The sequence below is a fragment of the Anolis sagrei genome, chromosome 4 (assembly GCF_037176765.1).
Source record: "Anolis sagrei isolate rAnoSag1 chromosome 4, rAnoSag1.mat, whole genome shotgun sequence".
NCBI classification, from domain to species: Eukaryota; Metazoa; Chordata; class Lepidosauria; order Squamata; family Dactyloidae; genus Anolis; species Anolis sagrei.
This window is the reverse complement of record NC_090024.1, coordinates 140,820,767-140,847,891: the sequence shown is the minus strand read 5'-3', so window position 1 is coordinate 140,847,891 and position 27,125 is coordinate 140,820,767. Positions and strand designations below refer to the sequence as shown.

General features: G+C 37.5%; 1 protein-coding gene across 1 annotated transcript in view; it reads left to right on the top strand.

Annotated features, from left to right (window-relative positions):
• ADCY2 (adenylate cyclase 2) overlaps window positions 1–27,125 on the top strand; it is a 132,840-nt gene that overhangs the window by 81,761 nt on the left and 23,954 nt on the right. Inside the window, exons 9-17 of the mRNA XM_060774059.2 lie at window positions 918–1,050; window positions 1,588–1,764; window positions 3,325–3,368; window positions 5,505–5,585; window positions 7,711–7,780; window positions 10,313–10,410; window positions 13,038–13,122; window positions 19,595–19,732; window positions 26,888–27,013. Coding sequence (XP_060630042.2) covers window positions 918–1,050; window positions 1,588–1,764; window positions 3,325–3,368; window positions 5,505–5,585; window positions 7,711–7,780; window positions 10,313–10,410; window positions 13,038–13,122; window positions 19,595–19,732; window positions 26,888–27,013 — 952 coding nt within the window. The remainder of the gene's footprint in view (window positions 1–917; window positions 1,051–1,587; window positions 1,765–3,324; window positions 3,369–5,504; window positions 5,586–7,710; window positions 7,781–10,312; window positions 10,411–13,037; window positions 13,123–19,594; window positions 19,733–26,887; window positions 27,014–27,125) is intronic.

Below are 27,125 nucleotides of genomic sequence, written 5' to 3'. Positions count from 1 at the left end.
TCTTATCAAAGCTGTGGAGCTCTGTATGCCTCAGGCAAGCCAATGCTGCTGCTTTTTTCATTGCTCAGAAGGAAGTTCTATATTTTAATAAATGTGATTATCACACTGCACATTGTCCTTACCATCTAATTTGAGGTGATCCCACTAAGTCCATAAATTAATACTGCTTTTCGATCACATTTCAAGGAGAGGGAACTAAGCACATGCTCAAATCTTCAGATGAAATCAACCAGACTGTAGACTGATTTGTGTTCACTAACAACATTCGTACATATTTCTCTACTGAGTTGCTCTTATCCGTCATTTCATATATGGCATAATAACTCACTGAGCACATTGATTTCTCCCATTTGGCAAAAATAAAATTGTGTTTGGAGGCATTTGACAACTGTTCTACTAGGGAGCTTACAGATATGGTTCCCATAAGCTGCCGAAACAGGGTAGCATCTGTGAAACAGATGGAAACTGGTTTCACCTCCTTTTGATGAAGAGAAGGATGGTACGTGTGTGATAAATAAGTAGAAGGAACAGCTTATGGAGCTACCCACTGTTTAATTGAATGGGAGCTTCTTCTGTGTATTGGAGCTTGCCTGCACACAAAAAGATGGGACATCTGAGAAGAAAGAGAATATTGGGACATGTGATTGAGATATACAAGAAACTATTTCTTTTAGTAAAAGTGTGTGTTTTTCTGGAATCATGGAGACAGAAAGGAGGTATAGTTTTCAGCTTTTGTTTTGTGTAGGAGACAAACCGTATCCAGTCTAAAAAAGAAACAATTATTATATTTTGTTGTTTGATTTATATATTTATACAACTATGACAAATATTTATCAGTACCAATGCAAACAATCAAATAGCAACATTGCCTTCTAAATGTTGTGTAATGGTCATTTTAAAATAAACCATAATTTCAGCCGTGTTCACATTACTTCAGTCACCTTGGCTCACTTGAATGGAGCTTACAAAGTGGAAGATGGGGATGGAGATGCAAGGGACCCATATCTCAAGGAGCATAATGTGAAAACCTTCTTTATAATCAATCCTAAGGTTAGTTGTACTTTTTTATTTTGTACATAGTCAGATGTATTAACAATATTGCAAACACTGAAAAAGAATAGTTTTGTCTCTATATATTTGAGAACATTTTTTCTTTGTTACCTAGATTCTGCAAAAAATATAACAATTAATATCCAAGTACATTTTTTTGTATTTTTGAGCATTTGAGTCCTTCTGCTACAAAACTGAGGCAACACAGTTTTGTAGTATTTGTTTGGATTGGGTACATGCTTGAGTTCTGAAGGGATGCTGGAATAATACAGATAAGAAATTGATCTCAGAATTCACCTTCCTTAGAATCTCAGTGGAGCTTTTTCAAAAATGAAGGTAATAGCCCTTATATGCATTTGAAATGTGCCTGCTTAAAATCTCAGAAGCCAGGAGGACTGAATAAGATTTTCAGTACTTATACCACTCCCCAATCCACTAGCAATGAACAGAACTGAAATAAAATATTCAAGATAGCAAACTATGTGCATAACCACTGTCATTGTCGTCTCTTTTATGTCCAATGTACATCCCAACTAGGAAGAAAAACGAAGTCCACAGCATCATTTCCGAACTCGTAATACATTAGATGGAGCTAAAATGAGAGCATCTGTTCGTATGACACGGTATTTGGAGTCGTGGGGAGCCGCCAAGCCATTTGCTCACTTGCACCATCGAGACAGTATGATTACGGAAAATGGCAAGATCAGCACCATGGTATAGCTTATAGATCCTTTCAATTGATAGAATTATTTTTGAAGATAAGGAAATAATTTATTAAGATGTTATATTTTTGGTATCATGCTCCAAACCACTATTCCTAATGGCTTACTTTATCTTTACCAACGTTTTGTTTTACAAATATTCTGGAAGTATCTCTAAGGATCCATGTTTGGGATCCCACTGATACCTAGGATAAATAATGATAAAACGTCTTATTCACAACTAGCTTTCTTTTTTTCACTGGAGTCAATGCAAATTTTTGCTATGATACATTTTTCCTTCAGTATCAAAAGTGGCTTGCCCCATCCAGGCCTAGAAGTTTGAAGGCAAAATGGTAGGCTGCCCAAAACAATGATTTCTTTCATGTCCTGGGGTTTGTATACAGAAGTGTGTTTATTTATATATTCTGAAAAAATCAAATATCACTAGTTTCTGGGACTATACAGTCTTAAGGGCAGTTGAGTTGCAGATTGTTGAACATGTCAACTAAGAAGTAGCAGGAGGAAAATATGGGGGAGTGAGTTGGTTTGACTAAACTCTAGACAGTGTATAGTATCCTAGAACGTGCGAACTGTATGAATTTCCAGAAGGAAAGAACGAGATAACCATGCCTTTCTCTTCCCTCACCACATCTATTGCTATGCAAAAATAAAATCAACAGATTTTTGTCCTGAGTCCTTTATCACTCTCTAGTGAAGTATGGATGTAAAGCATATGTCCCATAAGCTGTGTGCAGTTTTCCAAGGCCTTTTTGCAAGATTCACCCACACACCCACACACCATGCTGTTGAAATTGGCAGCAAACAGAATATTCCCTTTAAAAAAAGAAGCATGTTTCTAATATTTTTCCCCTCCAGTTTGCTATGGACTTTCAGCAGTGCAGCAGTGGGGGTATTGTGAGGATTCTGGAAGGACAACAGCTCTCAAACTGGACAAAGTTGCCTACCAGTACTAGAGCATAATAAGGTTTTATAAGAGTGGGAAAGAAAAGGAAATGCCCTTTGTCCTACACTTTTCCTTATCAAAACCTTATAGTCTTCCTAAGGGTGACAGACTGTACCACTAGATAATGAAATCACATGGACCTCTGAGTACTGTGTATGGTTTCTGCTTTTATGCCTTGCAGGTAAGGAAGCGAGTTCTTAGTGGCCATTAGAAACTACTCTAGATGAGCCTTTGCTCTTTTCCACAAAGGTTATTCTTATCCTCTTATGAACCTTAATTCATAAATGTATTATGCTTCTTGGCTAAGTGGTTTGCTTCCAAATAGCTTATGCAGCTAAGGCTACTATTTTTCTGTGGACTTACTTAGGAGAAATTCACAAACAATTAAGTGAATCTTATCTCTGATGAGACATCATTGCATTACTTGGGTGTATCTCCCTTAAAATTAATGGGGATTTTGTTATATGTTTTATCTTAATTTTGCACGAGATGTGGTTGAATTATACACTGACTCTTGTTTTGCAATGTAAGACAACTTACTCTTTCAAAATGAAGAATATTTTTACAAGACCGAGCAGTTGGGTGATGATTGCTATTATTCTCTTTTAGGATATGCCTATGGGTCAGTATAATTTCCAGCGTTGTAGAGAAAGGTATGCATTTTTTTTATTTCAAAATAGAAAAGCCTCCTTTCTTTAACCAAAAATTCTAAGCCCATGTCAACAGTTGCTCTGATCACTAGGGTAATTTTAAACAGCGGAGCGGACGTGAGAGCTGTCAAGTGTCTGCATTACAGACCCTGGAACTGGTTCAGGACCACTGGATTTCCATCCTCACCTTGCTCCCATTATTCTGGGCTTTGTGGTGCTCACCAGACTTGTTGCCATTTGGCCAGAGTGACTAAACAACTTGTCAGTCCAGGTGCCAAGTGACAAACCTGGTGGGCACCATAAAGGCCAATCAGTGGGGCAAGGTAGATGCCAAGCCCTGTTCCTGAGGATGGCAGCATAAGGAGCCACAACCACTTCCCAAATAGAAAGTGGTCTAGCTGTTTACACTGGCCCAAAATATAGATGAGCTCAGACAACTTTTAAAAATGCAAGATAGGGTCATGTGACCTCCACAAAACCCATTTGTACCCAAACTGACTCATTTGGCCCTTGTAGAAGGCCCATAGAGTCTTTGAATGTGGAGCCTTGATTGTTCCTAAATAGATGTTTGGGTAACAGACAAGAATGCAAACAAATTACAGAACTTTGAAAATGACTTCTCAGTGTTATGGGCAGGAGGGAAGATGGAAACACTCAAGCTGTTACTTGGCAGGAGGAACTGGAACAGTGGTTTCCAATCTTTGGTCCTCCAGGTGTTTTGGACTTCTACTCTCATCCTTCCTAACAACTGGTAAACTGATTGGGATTTCTGGGAGTAGAAATCCATAACAACTGGAGGACCAAAGGCTGGTAACCACTGAACTAGAGAATATTGCTCTATGTTTGTGAATAATTATTTACGGTAGTTTGTAGTGTACAGTTGCTCCTAAAATCCTTCACATTGTATGCTTTCTTTAGTTTCAACTCACTGCTTCAAAGTAAACATTTACACAACAGGTATAATGCCAGCTCCATGTGTTTAAACATGTGACTGGTCTGATCACATGTAAAAGGAGATCTGGGGATGTGAAGGTAAATTTGGAACAAGTTGCGGGGGAAGCTACTGGTGGGCAGCTAAAGGATTCAGCTCATGAGTAAATATTGTCTGCATCATACCTGATTTCAATGTTTCCATATTTAAAGACATGAATACTTTTCTCACCCATTCCTTCTATTAATAGTTGAGGTGCTCAACAAGGTTTCTGAGTATATATATATATTTACTGAGGGGAAGGCATGACCCATCCTGTCAAATTATCTACCTGCAGAGAAGTGAAGAGACGAAACCCATTTGTTCAGACCAAGTGTTCTTTTTCTAAGCATGTGAAACACTTTGTCAAACTTTATATTAAACACAACTTGTTACACAACAAAAGATTGCACCCGACAGATGCTTGGCTTCTGTAGTTTTAGGAAATCAGGAAAAGCAGAAGGGTTGTTTTTGGCATCAGATTGACTGGTGGGTTGTGTTTGACTTTATGGATTAACACAATATTATCAAAAACCTTTCTTCTTGCATAAGCAAATGTATATAAAGATAAGTGTACCTTTAGAGTCATTAGATGATTACTGAGTGAATGACTGTCCAGTTTACTTATTCCCCAAATTTATTCTCTTGCTGTTCTCTACTTCTTAAACATAACATAACTTAAACATAAGAGTGATACAAATAAAACACCCCCAATCCTACTTGGTTAAATTATTCAAAAGCTCAATCTTGGAAAATAGGATGATAAAAATTAACTATTTTTTACAAACATCAGTATGCTGTAATAACACAAAATCAGTCATTTTTTTCCTGCTCAGGAATAACAATATTTACAAGCACACGTTTTTACATCAGGTAGTCTTATAATCGACCACAACCTAGTGACCCTAACCTTGATTCCAATCAAGCTAACCTGACTGTGATGTACATTAAGTTTAGGATGTGTCAGCAACAGGTCATTATAAAATAAAAGGCTGATGTTAAGAACATAGCCATATATGGACAAGTTGCTGCAGGAAATAGAAGTGGAAAACTGTCTGTCTTTGTTTTCTCATCTTTCCAATTTTGCTATAATTAATGCCATATTTTGCTAACCCTTCACTCCACCCTTGATACAAACTCTTATACCGCTTTGCTTTTGTCCTCTACAGAACAAAGTCTCAGAAGAAAAAGTTTGAAGAGGAACTAAATGAAAGGATGATCCGAGCAATTGATGGAATAAATGCTCAAAAGTATGTTTACACATGCAGCTACCTTTGTACCACTGCTGTTCATATCACAGAATCGGAATAGAAGGCATGTGAGGAACCTGAAGTACCTCTTACCCAACAGGGAGTGAAGGATTTATTTGCATGTTTCTATCTGATTGCCCCTATATCACTCAGATTATAAATGGTGCTTAAAAAAAGAACAGTAAAGAATAAAGTGCACTAAATTTTATTGATCTAGGGAATATGTTTTAAATGAGAAGGCACACATTCCTACTAAATAGCTCTGAGAACAGTACATAGCTGTCACATTGCCAGGGCTCTATCTTGTTTAGGTAGAGATGAATCAAACTCTCAGTTTTATCAAACAGTTTAATTAAAACAGCACTTACTTGCTGGCTGTTTTTATAGTTCAAAATATAAAACACAGAGATAGCACACAGCTACAGAATAAAGAAAAACTGATAGCAAAAATAACTTCATAGTCAAAAGGGTCCAGTCCAATGGTCAAATGCCGAGCGTTCAATAAACAAAGTCCAGGAGACAGGTCAGGATACACAAAATCCAACAGACCTGGGGGGGAAACCAGCACCATCCACCACCAAAATGCAACAAGTACTTTTCTCCCAAAGATCAGTCTCAAGGCTAGCTCCTTAAATCCAGTAACACCCAGCGGCAACCCATCTCCTGCATCCCTCCACCCCTAATTGCTTTCACCCATGAACTCCCACTTACAGATTACCAAACCCTCTAGAACTAATACTCACATTAACCCTTCCATCACCAGCCACCATCAGCTGCAGAACATATGACAATAGCACTCTGTAGATTGGCTTTTCAGCATTTGGAATGACCCACATGCATGAAGTATTCTTCAGTGGTTCCGGCCTAGTTTACCTGTCCAAACGTATCTCCCCCATGAACCGTCTAGGACCTTAGGATCATTTGGGGAGTCCCTGCTCTTGGTCCCACTGCCATCGCAGCCATACTTGGTGGGGACAAGAGACAGGGCCTTCTCTGTGGTGGCCCCTCAGCTGTGGAACTCCCTCACCAATGATCTCCCCCCTCCCTTCTGATTTTCCGAAAGAAGCTTAAATCCTGGTTAAGTGTTCACAGAATAATTTGTTTACTGGGAAAGACAAAATGTATTGAACTGGACTTGGACTGCTTTGGATGACGATTTTAATTCTGGCGATTATAATCAGTCGAGCAGGTTCTTAATGTATATTTAGATTTATTTTAATTTTGTGGATGTATTTATCATGTGTTTTATACTATGTTTGGCATCGAATTGTTGCCTGTTTAGAAGCCATTCTGAGTCCCTCCGTGGAGGTCGAGAAAGACGGGGTATAAATGTTTAAAATAAATATATAATAAGACACCGTCAGTACTATAGAGAATACTGCATATAGGAGTACATTCAATCCATCCATAAAAGTTAAGACAACAGTTATAATCTGAGGAGGGTAGGAGACGTAAAACCAGTGGGAGACATCTTAAAACATAATAAATATTTATTTATGGGGGTCAAATCTTTGTGAGAAGCTTAGCATGTTTGAGCTACAGCTAATTTAATTGGGCTTTAAATGGGAAATTTGCACCTCTTGGCTTTTGGTTGATCTTTACTGACTAATGTATAGCCATAGGATCCCATTATGAGGTCTGTTTCATAAACATCTATATAGCATGCAGAATAATTGGTTTCATAAGTGGTTTTGTAAGCATTCAGTTGAAGTGACTATTCCTCATAACAGTTTGTTACTATTTTCAATTCAGCCCTTTCTCATAAAGTCTGTATTTTGAAGATCTTTTATCCAGTAAAAATTCTTTAGATTCCTTTGAAGACCAAGATCCTACATATAAAATCTTAATGATATTTTTTCCTGTTAAACTGTCATGGCTCCCTGTAAAATTATCCTGCGGCCTGTTATACACTGATGCCAGTGTCAAAACTTCTACTGGCAGTTCCCACTCCCTGCTGAGAGAGGATGTGGCTTGTTTATAGCATGGGGATCTCCAGACTGTTTCATTTCCTTCAATTATAGAAAGGGCTTTTTTTATTATTGCGATTCCTCAAAACAAAGTTGGCAACTAACAGTTATTTGACTTATGTATAATTCTCTGTATGATCTCTCGTTTTCTCTCCCAGACAGTGGCTTAAATCTGAAGATATTCAAAGGATATCACTGCTCTTCTACAACAAGACATTAGAAAAAGAAGTAAGATTAAATTTCATGTTCAACTCTTTCATTTTGACCATTTTTAAAACCAATTATGAAATAGTAATCGGTCACATGCTTTTCTGCAGTTATTCATACCTGGACAATATATAGGTTCCCTGATGATGACATAAATACAAGGTATACGTTGCTTTTCTTATCTGTCCTGTTTACACTTCCCTCTGACATGCATTTGAGCAAATCCAAGTTCTTGCTTCTTATCGCATGTATGAGAGCTAAGGAGGAGGAGTCCAGAAGAGGAAGAGATAGGAAAAATTGCTGCTATTTTATCTCATATTTTATTTGGAAATTTGAGCACCTGCATCTTCTCCAGATTCTGACATGATGAAACTATTGAGCACTTAAAATTCTGCATACATTTTGTCTTGATAGTTCAGAACCCTTGGAAGTTGTTGATATTATTGTTGTTGTTGTTGTTGTTATTATTTTATTATTATTATTATTATTATTATTATTGGTATATTTTTACAGACCCCATGGTAAATCAAAGTTTTTGGTCTCAGTGGTGATTAATTCTTCTCTGTTATCAGTACTTACCATGCCAAAGTAATTCCCAGACACTATCTTTAACATTTGTCATTGAGGTATGTTAGCTTATTGCAAAGAGAAGAGTGGACTATTGGGAGATTTCTGAGTCAAATCAATCCTTTTAATTCACATTATAGGGAAAAGGTGAAACATTTAGTAGTTCCATAAAATCTCTATCTTAGTAGGCTTGCGCACAATTTGTTGGGAAGTCACTTCATTGAATGAAGTACATAGAAATGTTTTTAATCACATTTCATTGAGGGTTGTTCAAGAGATTTTCCTTGTTGATTGCCCTTTATAGTTTGTTACATCCTATAATAGAGCTTTACTTATGTTAAGCATTAAAAATAACCTTAGAAAATCAAAATTATTAGTAACAATACATGTTGGTTGCTTCCTTTCTGTGTAGGATTTGCAGATTATGTTATTGGCTTAAATTAATTTTTAAAATGTAAGAACTTTGATAGATCATATCAAAGCTCCCATCTAGTTTTGCATCCTGTGGGCAACAGCCAGATATTTCTGGGAAGCCAATTAGCAGGGCATATAAATGAAAGCCCTTCCTTGTGGTCCCATCCATCACCTCATGCAGCAACTAGTGCTAAGAAGTATGTAATAATAATAAGAATAAGAATAATAAGAATAATCTGACATAATTTTGGAGCACAATACTCCTGACTTCACAATTGTTTTAAAAAACAAAGTATGGATCGTCGATGTTGCAATCCTAGGTGACAGCAGGATTGAAAAGAAACAACTGAAAAGCTGACACGATAAGAGGATTGAAAGACTGAACTGCAAAGACTCTGGCACTAGCCAGTAAAGGTGGTCCCAGTGGTGATTGGCACACTGGGTGCAGTTCCTAAAGACCTTGGCATGCACTTAAACACAATCGGTGCTGACAAGATTACCATCTGTTAGCTGCAGAAGGCCACCTTACTGGGATCTGCACACAATATTCACTGATACATCACACAGTCCTAGACACTTGGGAAGTGTCTGACGTGTGATCCAATATAACAACCAGCATAGTGATCTTGTTTGCTATGTACTAATCTTGTTGTGCTTCAAATAATAATAATAATTTATATTCCGCCCTATCTCCCTGGAGGGACTCAGGATGGATTCCAAACATAAAAGGCAAACATTCAATGCCTGAACACAACAATACATCCATAGTAACAAAATTTGGCAACCCAACATATAAAAACAAATTATGACTTAACTAAAATTAAATTAAAAATGCAGCCTGTTATATCAAACATGAAACAAAACATCAAACTGAAGCATCAGTTTCCCTGTTCCTGGGGGGCAAATAGATGTATCATTGCTCAAGAGCTTGTGGGGCGAACAAGGCACAGGTGTGGATTGTAGCTATTAATCAGAGGTATAATGGTAGTATTACCAACTGCTTCTCCTCCTTGTAAGCCAGTGAGCAAAGGTACATCTTCAGCTGTTTCTTGAAGGCAGGGAGGAAGGTGGGCATCTTCAATTCCTTACGAAGGGAGTTTCAGAGGTGGGGGCAGCCATGGAGAAGGCCCTTTCTCTCGTTCCCACCAGCTGTGCTTGGGACAGGGGTGGGACCGAAAGGAGGCCTCATCCGAAGACTACAGTGTCCGAGTTGGTCTGTAGTGGGTGATGCAGTTCATTAAATAGTCTGCACACGAGCATGTGTATTTGAAAATAGTATTTGGCTATTATAGTTCATTGCTCTGGAGTAGAGCTTTGAGGGATATTTTTTAAATACAGCACCACATTGCTGGGGTATTTGGAAAGTAACTTTTTCCAAGCTGTGCTCTTTGATCTGTCTTTTATGGATGTTTTCAATCTTCTTTAAAGCAGTCTAATTGCTTTATATATCCATAAGCATTTGCCTGTTTAATGTGAAATTTATTTCAGTAATTATGTTGAATTCAGCAATTTTAAAATCATGTTCTAAATTATTTTTAGGTTATTTTCTAATCTCTTTTTATTTCATTTTAGTACAGAGCAACAACTCTACCTGCGTTCAAGTACTATGTGACTTGTGCTTGTCTTATATTCTTCTGCATTTTTCTAGTGCAGATTCTGGTACTACCCAAGTAAGTGAACACTATGATTAGTTCTTTCTTTATATCAGTAAACGCAATTTTACACTTTTCAAGTGTGAAGGTAACCTGCTTTTGATCCTTACTGTAATGTTGGACTAAGATTTTTTCTCCCCTTAACCAGCTCTTTAAACTGCTCCTCATAGGGCTTGTTCTCCAGACCCTTGATCATTTTAGTTGCCCTCCTCTGGACACATTCCAGCTTGTCAACGACTATCTTAAATTGTGGTAGACTTCTTCCATAGTTTTCACTCTATGACCCAACTTGGTACTTCCATTTTAATACTTTTGCCCTTTTGGAATATGTTTTTCAGGTTGTTACCCTGTAGAAAAGGAATATCTTATTTTATTGACTGTATATGGGCCATTTGGGGAGCCCTTTCACCTGAAGAACAGCTAAACATGCTTTAAAGTATCCAGTGTTTTCAGTGTGTTGCATTATTATTTTTTCTCTTTGGAGATATTTCCAGTTTAAATTAATCCTTCTCAAAACAATGTGACATTCAGGTTTATCAGCCATTTGAATGAATCTGTTTCTCAGTTTTTGAGTAGGCACTGCTGTTCACATTGAGAGATGGGAAAATGAGAATATATAATGAAGCATGATTTTCTTGAGATCATGTCAAGAAATTTTGAGTATTTAATATTCTTTACAGAGATTAGCAAAACTATATTTGGACTGAGGATGTTCTAAGAGTTGAACTGAATTGTAATGAGCCTCTGCGGCCATCCTGAACTCCATTTTGGCCAACCTAGAATCCAGTGTTTTGAATATTTATTCTTGATTTAAACCATTCTTAAAGATCTGTGAAGTAAATGGCTAAATGGCTGCTTTGTGGAGATAATGTAATAATGTTTGGGGTTGTGTATGTATGCGTCTCTCTCTCTCTCTCTCTCTCTCTCTATATATATATATATATATATATATATATTCTCTATAATCCATAATGTAGAAAAGCCCTTCAAAAGCTCCTATGGGAGGTGTAGCCTGGTCAGTATGATGCCCTACCCCTTTTGTTTCTATTTTATACAAGAGTGAAACAGTGAACAAGCCTTTTCCCATTCACATTACTGTTGCTTTCCTTTTTTTAAAAAAAATGCATGCATAACTAAGAAACTTTTGGAATATTGGAGTGGGAGCTTTAGCACAGCATGTTCAGTACACTTGAATTTCCAAAGAAACGACACTTGTGCCATTGATTGTCTGAAAGCAAATGACACACGCAGACGCACTCCGTGTTCCCAAAAAAACACCAATTTTTATGAGGTCTTTGTTTCTGCTGCACCTGGTAGAAGAAAGGGAGATTTGCCATGAATGTTTATATTCAGGGGAAGTTTTAACAATGAAGCTCTTATGCACTCCAAGCCTCCACAGTGATTGAAATCTGTTGAAAGCTTCATGAACATACCAGAGGAAAAGAACAGACATTTAAATTATCTGACTCAAGCCAGAGCCCTTGAAAATGAAAATTAGTTTCTTCGTAGAATGAATTTCTTGTCGATGAATATCTTAGCCTATTTGCATTCCAAATCTTCAAAGATGGGAGTGGGAAAGAAGGGTCTGGTGAATGTTTCTATTGATCAGCATTTGATAGCCTGAAAGTGTTTAGGTGTGGCTTGTTACTGCCTGGGGGAATCCTTTGTTGAGAGGTGATTATCTGTTCTTGATTGTTTCTTGTCTGGGGTTCTCTTGTGTTTGAGTTTTGTTCTTTATTTACTGTTATAATTTTAGAGTTTTTTAAATACTGGTAGCCAGATTTTGTTCATTTTCATGGTTTCTTCCTTTCTGTTGAAATTCTCCATATGCTTGTGGATTTCAGTGGCTTCTCTGTGTAGCCTGACATGGTGGTTGTGAGAGCATTTTTGTGTTCTCAAATAATATGCTGTGTCCAGGTTGGATCATCAGGTGCTCTGCTATGGCTGACTTCTCTGGTTGAAGTAGTCTGCAGTGCCTTTCATGTTCCTTGATTCACATTTGGGCACTGTGTTTGGTAGTCCCTATGTATGTTTTGTTTTATTTTGTCATAGGTATACTGAATGGGAGAGCATTTGGTTCTTTAGCTCATTTTGCACACAAAAAATTGGAATATATATGCTTAGGAATGGCAGGTTCTCTGCCTCTTTCAAATCCTGGTTAAATAAGATGTGCAAGGAATTGCAGTATTTGTTTAAACATATACCTCCTCCTTTAATATGTAACATGGCAAGGAAAGGATTGAGGAGCTAGTTTGAGCATCAAAACGGCCAAGGATAAGTATGAGTAAGAAACTGAATCTTCCCTCCCCTTATCTTCTTAATGAGTTACTTAAACTTTGTATCTCCCATATCAGTTCAACTTCCAGGCTGTTTCAGGGGAAGTGAAACATGCCCCTGTATTATATATGGGTGGGTGTGTGTGTGTGTGTGTGTGTATGTATATATATATATATATATATATATATATATATATATATATATATATATAGGATTGTCTAAACATAGCTGTCACTATCAGATTGTTTTAGCTTTTATTGGCTGAATGCATTCTTTTTTTTTTTTTTTGTCCTTCAGTTAGATTGATTTATTCTCATTTGTTTCTATGTTAGTTCTCTAACAGGCCCTTTTTTTCCCTTGTCTTTCAGAAAGTCTATACTTGGAATCTCCTTTGGAACTGCTTTTTTTGTGCTTTCCTTCATTCTGTTTATCTGCTTTGCCGGCCAGCTTTTGGTAGGTATTGAAAGCATATCAATTTCCCTAGCAACACAATTCTTTCCACAAAAATAGTTAGGCCATAATACCTCTGGGTTGTTATGGGACACTCCCCTTGCCAAAAATAGTTTTAATATACCTGTTAGTTACCTTGTTAAAACAATGGTTCTAGGCAATAGTTTGAAAATGTTATGTTTTGGATGACAAATCCCAGAATGTTTGCTAACTGGGGTTTCTAGGAATCAGAGTCCCTAATATTTATTTTTCCAAGTTCTGATATTGATTTACTTTCTTTTCTGTAGTCAATTTCTTTATACTGTATTCTGTTATTTTAAATACAGTATTTTGTCTGTTTGAGCATTGTTAACCAAACTATATTCGACAGAAAAATGAGAACATTTGCATTGCAGATTTCTTCATCTGTCATAGTTAAAAATAATCTTATGCTTTTGTACTGATAAGTATTACTATTATTTCATGTTCCTGATAAATTCCAATGAAGCACTCTAAATTTTAGGATTGTAATAAATTTAAGACATGAATAAAGTATAAGTAAATGTAGACGTGATAAAAGAATCCAGAATGAAATTTTCTGTCCTCAAGATCCAAAGTGACTGCATAACCAACTCTCTTGTTATCTTGTGTTTCTTCCATTGTAAGACAGCAATGATTGAAAGACACCAATTAATTTCAGTACCACTAACAGGAAAAAATGTGATAGATAAAAGCATCTGATTCTAAGATACTTGCTGTTTTTAGAGAAGTTTATATGGTAGAATAGTGCATCTTAGAGTTTAAAAAATGCATCTTTTAAAATCAAATCTCATACATGTTCAAAAACAGCATGTGATGTTCTTTTGAGGCTGGTGGTGATATATTTTATGCCATCTTGAACTAATCATGGCCCAAGGAGCTCCATCGCAGCATAGTATCCATTATGTCAGCATGAAAATATTACTATTTGGTGTCTACATTTTCTTCCCTGCCATACATTCTTAATTTTGTAAAATCACAGTTTTTGTGACTTTGAGGCAACCTGGAACGTTTTACTTAACAGATGTCCCAACTATGGTGGATGTCCATAATTACAGTAGGACTAGTCAATAGGACTAGCACTATGATCTCTAGGAGTTTCTAGATTTTTCAGTACAATTCTATGATGTGCATTCACTGCAAACTGAGCATAGAGTTGTGCTAGAGGATCTAGAAATGCCAAATACATGTTCTATAGACATTTTCTCTGTTCTCTAATTCATTTCTCTGGTATGCTTCCATTAGAAGTCCATTTCAAAGGGATTTGCTCTGATCTGCTGTTTAATGTTTTCATGATAAATGCAGGAATGTATCCAACAAATATTGCACTATATTCTTAAAATAAGAGCACAGCTTGGGAGAATTAGTTCATTTGGGTTACACTTGCCAAAATCCCTTATGGCCATACCAGTTTGGAGAGTCTGGAGTTGTAGTCTTGGAAACTAATTTTTCCAAGTTCTGTAGAAGAGAAAAAGGAAATGACTGGAGGGTTTCAGGAAAATGCTGCATCCATTTCAAGGAGTGGATGTACCATTAGTTTCCAACTCTTGTGCAGTAAGACAGGACCTGAACCCTGGGATTTTCCCTAATATATCCTGAAACAAATTTGAAGCAGGTAAGAGCATCCACCAGAAGAGGAACCGGTGAGCCTAAGAGGAATTAGAGTCTTGTTATTGTGAAGAAATAAACATTTGCTTTCCTGCCAAGTTTTTCATTTATAGAACATTGTATTCCTTTTTTGACTATTTACAGATACTTTAGTTTCAGACTTTTACATCAGTTTCTTGCCTGAAATGCCAGGCTTGTACACCTGCTTTCAAACACAATGTCCAAATCTATCTTTTGAAGCCTCTTTTACCTTTTGGACTCTTGGGGTATACTTGCACTGCTTTTTAAAGCTGTGGATAAAGAGCATATGGAAACAAATAACTGGGAGGAATGTGCAATAAGAGACAACAAAACAAAACAAAACTGATGGAGATGCTCTTCTGGGAAAGACTTCCCCAGAACAGAAAGAATCTGAAAGAAAAATGTGTTTGCAATAAAAGTGTACCATTAGGTTGTTACCTTTCTTTAAAAAGTCATTTCTTTCATAACAAAATTTGTGCACTTACATTTAAGTTCCTTTGGGTCTTATTCTTTGACCATCTAAAATAAAGAGGCAGAAGAAATCAGATCTGTATTTTTTCTCTTGATTTCAAATATTTTTTGGATCTGACTGTCCTGGACTTTTTCCATTCTTTGGTCTTCCTGGCAATATAATTCCTTCATCATATATAATGAAGCCAACCTGAAAAACAGTCCTCAAATTGTTTTGGATGTCAGCCCTTGCTGAATGGCCCATGCTCAGGAATTTTGAGCACTGTAGTCAAAAACATCTAGACGTCACCAGATTTGGGGAAATTGCTCTAACGTTTTTATCCCTGTGAACTGCCTGAGTGGAAAAACAGATCTCTGAGGTCAGGATTCTATCGTATCAAGAAATATTGAGAACCATCTCAGAAGTAGCCCAACTGTTTACATGGGCTAAAAGTCATGGTTTATTTTAGATTCTCAGGGTAAATTTGGAGAAACCCACAACTTTGGTTGATACAGTTTAAGGCTATGTTAAGTTGGTCTTGGCAAGCATTAACCCAAACTGTACCATGTATCATTTAGCTGCCACATAACTGATTCACTCACCCTTTGAGAAATGTGGTCAGTATAGATGAGATCCAGGTGAAATGTTGCCTAGGCTTGGTGGTAGTCAAGCTTAGGGAATGTGTGGTAGTCAAGACAGATGTTGCTGGTTCTGGTTAGAAACTGGTGTAGCTGTCTTGACAAGTCCTAACACAGAGAAGGCATGGAATCTTGGTGCATGATTTAGGTTTTTCCCTGAGTTAGTCACCTCGAGCAAGGCCTCATTATGGCACCCTTCCTCCTGGTTAAACCTGATCAGCCTTGGGTGGCAATATGCCACCTTGGGAGGAGAGAGGAATTCATCTATACACACAGACCTAAGTGGTCAGTGTAGATCTGCACTTAATCACACTTAAATTCTAATGTGCATTTTCCAATTTGGGCAAGGAAAGGAAAATCCAAGCAGAGCTGTTTATCTTACTTTGGAGGAGGATTTCTCCTATTCCCTGTGGACATAGGATTGCCCCATAATATCCTTGATCACCTGATACCTGATGGTTGACACCAGATAAACTGTGCTTGGGGTGGGGGGTGGTGTCTATATTAGTGGAACCACAAACAAAAAAACCTACCCCATCCTCTCATGGTGTCAAATCCTATCACATTCAGGAAGTGAACCTTGAGACTGGCTATTGTTGAAGATCTTAACAAATGGCAAATATATAAAAGAGAAGTGCTCCTTTAGGAAGCTAGCACAATTGCCAGCAATTTTATTTATAATTGCTACACATGCCACCATCCAGAAAATGTCTTTTTTTTTTTTTACAATAATCACATGATTTTAAAAAGAACATGTTTTAAACACTTGCTTCACAATGTCATCACACATATTGCTGTCACGTCTGGTCAAACAGAGAGAAACTTTCCACAGTTTTCCTCAGCTTCTTCCCATGAAATCTTTATATAGAAAATTATTCTGGGACCTTTTGAAAACATCATTAGTCTCTGCATAATCAGTGCAGTTTGTGTTCTGTGTAACTAAGCTATACCTCTTACTTAGGTAAAACGAGAAACCTATGAGATATGAACCTTGTGAATACATTATTAAATAAGCTGCTCAACCTCTAGTTCCAACAGACCTCACTACCTCTGAGGATGCTTGCCATAGATGCAGGCGAAACATCAGGAGAGAATGCCTCTAGACCATAGCCATACAGCCCGAAAAAACGTACAACAACCCAGTAATTCCAGCCATGAAAGCCTTTGACAATACATTGCTCAACCTCTGTTTGGAAATAAAATGTGTACCAAGAGAGCACATACATCCCAGTGAGATCGTGGCTCATCCATTTCTATTTTGAGAGGGAAAACTAGACAGATCTATGATGACCAGGCCCTCTTACTCCAGTCTACTATTAGACTTGGCTACCATTGCTAAATCTTGCATTTCACTTGTTCCCTGGTGGTCCTTGGTCACTGCCGCATCTCTTCATGTTAGCTAGTACCCCCGGCATGCAAGTACTGAGATCTGCTCACCTGACTACTAGAGAATCACAATCATCCTGCTCATAATGTACTCTCTGGCCAAGCTAGAAGTGATGTTCTCCATGGAAAGAGCCCTGGCAAAGTCAGTGCACAAGTCCAGAAGTCTAGCTTACCCCTTTCCACTGGTATCATTGTTTTGCTTAAATATGTGCCACTAAGTTGGAGATAGAATATTTGAAAATATTAAAAAATGATTTGAAAATGTGTTTCTAGAAGTATTGGGAAACCCCGATGAGAAACAACATGGACTAACAAGATTAAGCTGTTTTCTGCATAGAATGTTTTGGTCACACACAAAAACCACATGGAAACTTTGTGAAGAGTAGGTTCTGATTGCTACTGGTCTTTAAAAACTGTAGTTTCTAAAGATTTTCTTGGAGCAAGAAGGAAATTGCTAACATTATTCATAGCTTCTTCCAAGAGTGGCATCCATATGTCAAGTACATTTATACTTTTTGCCCCAAACTGCATGCTATCTATGCCCCACCCTGTGGCTGTGGGTCTGATTTTACCATCAATGTTGACTTCTTTTATATTTTTGAAAGCAGGTTTGATAGTTCCAGTTTGAGTGTGTGTGTGAGAGAGAGGGGGGTATGCTACTGAAGAATATACTGTCAGTAGATTAATTTTGTCTAGTTTAAACTATTTTATTTCAGACACAGATAGGTCTATCTTGTGGTTTAACTTCTGCTTTAAATTAACCACAGCTTTTTGTGTTGTACCGACTGGAGTGAATTCTGGCAGGACAATTCCTCTGATAACTTGGCCCCAGCTAGGACCTTTTTTTATTTTTACTATTATTCTGTATCCAAAGTTATAGTGCTCTATCTCACATTGCCTGAAGAAGAGAAGGCTGAGAGGGGATATGATAGCCATGTATAAATATGTGAGAGGAAGCCACAGGGAGGAGGAAGCAAGCTTGTTTTCTGTTTCCCTGGAGACTAGGACAAGGAACAATGGCTTCAAACTACAAGAGAGAAGATTCCATCTGAACATGAGGAAGAACTTCCTGACTGTGAGAGCCGTTCAGCAGTGGAACTCTCTGCCCCGGAGTGTGGTGGAGGCTCCTTCTTTGGAAGCTTTTAAACAGAGGCTGGATGGCCATCTGTCAGGGGTGATTTGAATGCAATATTCCTGCTTCTTGGCAAGGGGTTGGACTGGATGGCCCATGAGGTCTCTTCCAACTCTTTGATTCTATGATTCTATTATTGCCCTCTATCCTTACTGTTGATAATTAACTTATGAACTTTATCCATCAGCCCTATCCTTACAATTGATTTGCACCAGTCCGCCCACCATGTCCAGAAACTGATTATTATTTCAGATTTATTGGTTGTGTGTTGATGTTTGCTTTTATATTTTGTTATAATGTTGGTTTTATTCTGTTTTATGCTATTCTTTATATATTTTACTGTGTTATATTTTAACTGTGTTGATTGAGCTTGTCCCCATGTAAGACGCCCTGAGTCCCTTCAGGGAGATGGAGGCAAGATACAAAAATAAAGTTTTATTATTATTATTATTATTATTATTATTATTATTATTATTAGGTTACTGATAGCAACATGCATATCCCAGGCTTTCCCGGTTAGATATTGTCTTGCTTTGAAATCGTGGTTCTCAACCTCTGGGTCCCCAGCTCTTTTAGCCTTCAACTCTCAGAAATCCCAACAGTTGGTAAACTGATTTGTGGGAGTTGTAGGCCAAAACATCTCGGGACCCACAGGTTGAGAACCACTGATCATCAAAATGACATATTAGATTTTCTTTTTCAAAATGGAATATGTGCTGCTGACTTTTGGTGTCTTGAGTAATGAATGTCTTTTTCATACTGTTCCTAACTTACTGCTATTAATGTTTGGTTATTGTCCGTGCATATTGGTAATCTATTTTATAGTTTGTGCTTGTAGTCTATGGTAGGGTCTCTCTGAATACCAAATGAAATAAAAATTTAGATGGTCCATTGCACTTAGGCCAGAAGAGATTAGAGGACCCTGTGGTTCATTCTTTCTTTTTAATCAGCTAATGTGTTCCATATGAGCAGTTAATAATTTCAGAGCAGAAATATGGCAATTGTAATTCAGTACACATTTTCATTCCACTCAGATCAATAGCAATTCATCACTGTGATAGAGCAATGCTTAATAAATTCTGTTCAACTCCTTTTCTTTTTTTTCTCTTATTTTTAAAAAAATGCCTGCATGTTTTTACAATGTAAAATTGTCTTATTCTGGTGTTATGTCAGAAATAGCAGAAACATTAATACAGATGCATTTTTATACTCCACATGTAGCAGTGCAACAAGAAGGTCTCGGCTTCACTAATGTGGATTTTGAAGTCATCCGGAGTGATTGCAAACCGCCCATGGCCACGGATCATGTTGACTTTGATAACAACGGCAATAATATTAACAATGGCTGTGTTCAATATGGTAGGTATAATGGTGTTGTTTCTATTACTAGTGTTTCTTCTCTTCCAATATATTTATATTACACTTCATCTAACAAGTTTGGCGACTGGAAGATTTTGGTGGCAGAATCATTCAAAAGAATCCCAGTACAAAAACTTTGAAAAAGCACCATAATGATAGAATTACCTTTATCATCACCATTAAAAATGTTTATACTAGATTATATTTTTTTCTTTTTGTAAATTAATGTTTTAGCTGGATTTTTAAAACAATTATTCTAAACCGCCTTGATCCCATTGCAGAGCAACCAAAGGAAGACCAAGATCAAATACAAAATATGAGACAGAATAAGGGCAACCAAACTTGAAGGCTGACCAGAAAGTATCAGCCCTCAAACTAAATGACTCTGGGGCGAGACCTAGGCCCCTTCTACATTGTCATACAATCCAGATTATCAAAGCAGATAATTCACATTATCTGTTTGAACTGAATTATGAATCTACACTACCATATAATCCAGTTCAAGGCAGATAATCTGGATTTTAGATGGCAGTGCAGATGGGGCCCCAAAGACCAGCCCTCAGAACAGTGTATTTTTCCCACCCACGATCACATGATACTCAGATTCACATCCTTTGCCAAATATGTACATGACAGTGATCACTGAACTCATCTCTCCCCACAATGTCTGCCACAAAATATTCCCTATCCCTTTTTGGAGAATACAGTATCATTAAGAGAAGAATGTATTGACTATTCCCCTGGTTTATATGTTTCTAAATTAGAGGATATTTATATTCTTTTCTGAAAGAAAAAATATTATCCCTAGCAATACTGACAAATTAGAAAATAAATACTGCAGTGTGTTTTTTAAAAAAAACAATCAATCAATTACAGTTCCACTTTGTCAGAAATCTATATCTGTCTTTGTTAAATATATCCAGTGGGCAAAACAACATTGAAATAAAATAAATGTAATGAAGCATTAGGGCATATAAATTTGTTCAAAAATTAATTTCATGCTACAGTGCAATATAGTATTAAACTGGTGAACTAGAAGTTGGGAAATCCTGGTTCAGTTCCCCCCTAAGCCAAAAAACTGTCCCGGTTGTACTCTTTAATATGGGAAATCCTCTGTTTAATGTTGAAGTGGAATCTCACATCAGGCCCATATAGAACACCACAACCCCAATATCTTTGATGTGTTGAGAATGGATCCAAACAGACTGAGTATTTGATCTGCAGCAATTAGGCTGCCACCAGATTCAAATGCCAAGACTCTACTTGCCGTGATCACGGCTAGTACAATGTCTTCCTCCTTCTCTTCTCTGGCTGGTCAGGCAAAGCAGTCCCAAAGCCATCTTTTTCCATGTGGTGAGAGTGGAAATAATGTGTACCACCCATGCACACAACAGGCTACCCCTGTGGGATTTATCATGCAGCAAAACAGCCTCAAGCTATATATCAAATGCTGCAAGAGGTCCACCTAATACAAATGTGGCTGGTACCACTCTTCCTTCTCTTGGTCTTAAGGCCCAGGTGACTGAAGTAAGTGGGACATGAAGTTCTCTCTCTAATTGCCCAGGAGTCTTGAAATTTTGGAAGAGACTTTTCTTTCATAAGATGTGAGGTGGACCCCATAGATAGATAGATAGATAGATAGATAGATAGATAGATAGATTCACTAGTAGAAGTCCTGATCTGGCCTGGCAACGAACAGATTGTCTTGGATTGCTCGTTGCAAAATCTTCATAACTTGACAAGCCTGCATAAAAAATCACTGTTTGACCATGAGCTGGTTCTTGACCTACCTCATAGAGTTAATGTGAAGATACAGGTGAAGGGAGAAGAGTAAGTATGCTGCCTTGACCTCACTGGAGGAAATTTGGACTAAAATAATTTGGAGTAAACTAAACTAAGTAAGTTACTAATCTGTGTTGCAACACCTACTAGAACTACTTTCGCTGTGTTTAGAATGAATCGTGACGAGAGGTATGTGCCTTTAAGAATGGCATAGATGCAGACTTCTCCAAATTGTAGCTTCCATTGCTACTGCCGCAATGTGCTTTGACAGGTTCAGGAAACCAAACAGGATCATGAAGCAAAAAAAAAAAAATCATTGATGGGGAATCTGGACTGGATGAAGAGTTGCTAGGTTTAAACTAATTGACTATTCTTTGTCTGTAGGGTTCTATAGTAATCTCTCCCTCTTTCTCTTTTTCGCTAAATGAGAAATGCTTAATTTAAAATGTTCAAATATAACATGATATAATCTGACTTCTCTTTCAAAATTTAGTACTATCTAAGGAACAAAATGAACTGCACAGTTCCATTAGCTAATAAGAATTAATTAAATTCTGTTGCTTACTATTGCATATGTGAAACTTTCTTGATTTGTTTTGATAAATTTGCCATGTTTTGCTTATTTGTAAAAGGATTTGGTATTATAAATTATTCCTACTTTATACTAGTGAGATTGCCAAAGGATCAATATAGTGAGCAGTTAGGGAACTCATTTGAGGCCCCTTCTACACTGCCATAATATCCAGATGATCAAAGCAGATAATCCATATTATCTGCTTTGAACTGGATTTTGTGAGTCTATGCCATCATATAATCCAGTTCAAAGCAGATAACCCAGATTTTATGTTGCAGTGTAGAAGGGGCCTGATTTCCATGCTCCTTTGTCTCTAGTTGTTGACTCTCCTCATGAATAAGTACTATTTATTTGTACATTATTCTTGGCAGAGGCAACATATTGTTGCAGTGCATACATGTTGAATCTACTGAAATATTAGAAAACTAATATTGCTTGAATTTCAACTGTATAGAGCAGGATTGAACTTTAACTAGACTAACAGATAGGGTTATGTTATGCTGCTCTCCAAAAATCCCAGGCAGACTCGTGAAAATTGGGCAGCATAGACAATCATTTAGTAGACAACCTGAAGGAGAGCAGAACTATTTATATCCTTGCTGGCCACAGGCAAATATCTGCTATCCAGAGCATCTTTTTCCATTTGCAGATAGCTAGACTGTGCTTAAACTGATTTAACAGCAGTGTTTCCTCCTTTGAAGTATTACTAGAAAGAAACATCTTTGTGCAGAGAAGATGGAAAACTCTATCAGAATAAACAAAGCTCTAACCAGACTACAATTACCATTAAAGCAGAACAAAAACGAAAGATGTTTCTGGCACAAATGTAGTCAGAGAGCAGGTACAAAGCAAATTTGGTACCTGCAGAACAAATAGAACTTCTTGTTGCCAATATTTTCTCCCCTGGTGGCAAATAAATTGTACATAAGCTTCTGGGCCAAGATGGAGCGCATAAGCTTCTGAGCCAAGATGGGGCTCTTGATAATAAGCAAGAACACAGCATGCAGACACAGTGGATATACCAGGAGCCTAGTGGGCTAGAATTAGCGGGACACAAATGGACCCAAATTGTATTTTAAGACCAGTGAAAGATGTGCTGTGGATAGTAATCCCTCCCTCTCCGCAGCAGTTTAGAATCCCATAAACGTAAGAACAGGCACTTCCACAGTTTCACTCTGGCTGATAACACTAGGACCAAAATGTTATTTACTGTTTATGGTTGTACTAATAGAAACCTGACCAAAATACTGGAGAAAGAAATCATCCAAAGGAGAAAGTATTGTAATAATGAGTGACTTTAGTTACTCTCATACAGATTGAGTAGATGCACATTCGGGGGACAGCAATGAACTACTTGTTTACATTGCATAAATAACTATGTTTTATAATAACATACAGAAGATTAGCTTTACAATGGAAGCGGTATCAAATGTGGGGTAATATGGCGGAAATAGTGGACCAAAAGATAATTGATAGAGACATGAACATAGATAATGCTGTTTGTGCACTACATATAACATAACTACTCATGTAACAGAATTGTCCTTAGAAAGTTTTCCTACTTAGGTTCATAAAGCTGGAAGAGATCACAAGAGCCACCCAGTCCACCCCACTTCCATATAGGAATATACAATCATAGTTCTCCTGACAGATGGCCATCCAACCCTTATTTCAAAATCTCCAGGAAAGGAGACTCCAAGGGAGTATATTCCACTGTCAAACAGCTGTTACTGTCAGGAAGTTCTTCCTAATGTTTAGGTGGAATTTCTTTTCCTGCAGTTTGAATCAGTTGGTATACATCTCTGAAGAAGCAGAAAACAAGCCAACGGAGACGAACACTGAGAACATCTATGGGGGTGATACCATGCGCCCCAAGATTGTTGGGGGATTCTGGAGGTTGAATCAGTGCTAGTCATTTTGGTGTCTTCACTCTGATGATGTCACACAATGTAAGCTTTACCCTTCTAATGATGCCACTGGCAAAAGGCAACACTGGCCCTTTCCTCTCTCCATGGAATTACTCCTGACTTATCCATTGATCATACCAAAATCCAAAATTTTGATCATGAACCCTTTCCTTGATTTATAAATAAGGTCGACTTACTCAAGGATATGTATGGTATCTAACTTTAAGTTATGTACAGATAGGAAGGAAAGCTTATTGCAGCTTTGCCTAATATAGTCTTTACTTCTATCAGTAAGATATTCATAAGTGTGTTCTACATTCCATCTGGAGAGATATAGTATATTTCAAGAGATCATTATGTCAGATTTCCTGGAAGATATAGTTCAGTATATCAGCATAGCACAATTTATGAGACAGTTTCATTCCAATTTGTAGATCAGGATGTCTATCTCTGTCCTGTCCTATATTTGTTGCTGGCATCTATTGGGTATCTGAATTAGGGATAAATTTGGCAGTCTTGTCTTTATTGTCTTAAGAGTTCAGCCTTTTGGGAGTGGCTTTCTAACAACAGTCAGCAGATTTGAGTGGCTCAGCTGTCTGATCTCTCTATCTGCTTCTGTTATTTTTCATAGTATTGTTGTTTATTTCTATTCTTTGCTCACTCAAAGAAGTACTGTCAGTTAAGGGAACAGGGGTCTTGTATGCTAACCGAAGATAAGATCTCTACAAATCTCTATTGGGTGCCTCAACTTTACATCAGCATCTTCTTAGGCTTTTTGTGTATATTCATGTGCTTGTGTCTAGCTTTTGGCTAAAGACTTCCATCTAAAGGTTCTACTGTTCTTGTTTTAGTCTTAGCTGTTTCCCATTGCACCTGTCATTTCTTATATTTTTTGTGGTGGCCCTACTTTGGAATTCTGTAATCAGAAAGGGAGAGTTTTTATCTGGCCTCTGCCTGCCTGTAGCTTCAGGCAGTACAAACTTCTTAATTTATTCTCTGTTGAATACCATGTACATACTGTGAAAAACGCCTGTTCCGTTCTCTTCCGACCCATTCATAGCGTGAATTGCAACCAATGCATTCAGCTATGCCAAATTCCCACATCAGGGTAATATTATTTGGGTGTGGGAGGAGAGGGAATATCTGGTGAAAGAGAGCTATGGAAACTGAATGCAGAGAGAAAAACTTGGAAGATTATGGTTTGTTGTAGTTTGCTGTATAGAGATCAAAAAACTGCATGCCTGGTGGTTGCAAGTTGCAGTTCAAATTTTCCTTACATTCTTGTTTGCTCTGCTGATGTGGAAGCTGGATTCATTTCTGTTCTTTTCCAGATGCTTTCCCAGAAAATACATGTCTAGTTGGCAAAGTAATGCAAGGTAGCAATTAACAGTCTGTCTGACCTGGCTGTGAGCTTAACAAACATTTCCTGAATGAATGAACACACACTTCACACAGAATGCACCTATCTATTTCTGTTGGGTTTCAGGGTCAAGCCCAGAGTTTCCAAGATCCCATACTTACCTTAAGTGCCTGTCCTTTCCTGTCTTGAGGACCATCTAGGAGGCTTGTCCTAAGGTCTCCTTCTCCTATTTTACTCTGCCACCTTTATACATCCTTCTCCAAAACCATTAATTTTCATACCCTGTTTTCTTCCTCGTATGTTGTTAGAGTAGATGGCTTCTGTCCCTTTAGACTTCCTGCTGGATTATACAACTGCTGTATATAATTGTGTATAAATTGACCTCATTTATAAATCAAGGGCAACCTTGGATGCAAAAATTGTGGATTGCAATATGACCTGTCAGCAAGTCAAGGGTTATTCTATAGAGAAGTGAAAGTGTTAGTGCCATGTCAGGGGGGCATTTATCTTGGCCACTACCATTTTCCCACCCAAACATTCAAAAATGCCTTTTGCTACTCCATTCAGGGAACAGTATGGATTCTTTTTGTAAGAGTCAAGGTGTTTGTATTAACTCCTATCAAAAAAGGAACTTTCCTCTTCTCTGAGTAGAGTGGCAAAACTGAGATCTTCATCCATCCAGGGGGAATCTAAAAGAAGCCTCAACTCTCTCGAGGTTATTACATGTTTTTAATCGTTTTTGTATTATATTGATTTTATATTGATTTTGTAATTATGTTTAAATGTTTTAATTGTATATTGTGAATTGTTATGGCATCGAATTGCTGTCAATTTGTAAGCTGCCTTGAGTCACCTTTGGGCTTGAGAAAGACGGGATAGAAGCATCATAAATAAATAAATAAATAAATAAATAAATAAATAAATAGATAGTCTCTGATGCAGCACTGCATCTGGCCATTTGTAATACCTTGGTGGGAAAATTTTGGCAGTGGATTCTTGGTGCATGCTCTCATTGGAGGACGGAGAGAATGGAAGAGGTTAGTGCTTTTAAAAAAATTTCTGTGAGGCCACTCGACTCAAACATTCTACTCAAAGAAGGAAATGGTTTCATTTTTATAAGAGTTAAGGTACAGTATTTACATTGACGCATGAAGAAGTTGAGCCAAGATTTTGAGATTGATTTTTTTATACAGTACTCTTCCTCCTATTGCAGTGGTTCTCAACCTATGGTCCTGGGTGTTTTGGCCTACAATTCCCAGAAATCCCAGCCAGTTTACCAGCTGTTAGGATTTCTGAGAGTTGAAGGCCAAAACATCTGGGGACCCACAGGTTGAGAACCGTTGTCCTACTGTATCTTTTGACTGCATACTGTACTCTTGCTGTTACAGTCCCAGCAATATTGACATTTCAATTCTAATTTGCTGGCATTTTCATGAGAACAGTCTAATGAATTAAATATGTTAGATTTCTTTCTGATACTATCGGCATGCTTGATAGAAACCCTCAGAGATTTCATGTTTGTTTTATTGTAGTTTTTCTTGGATGGTGATGATGAAATAGTTCACTTCTTCCCTGTTCCTAATTCATCAAATTCAAGTTCTCCTGAAGCAAGTGAGCAGACACTCCGATATATTCAAAGCAACTATTTTTTCTTGCCAGTAAGTCTCAATATTTTTTAAATTTTTATTTATTAACATGCCTCATGGCAGGAGTACTTTGTATCAAATAGATATTTAAACACTAAGACCTGAGTGTTGTTGCCACCATCAA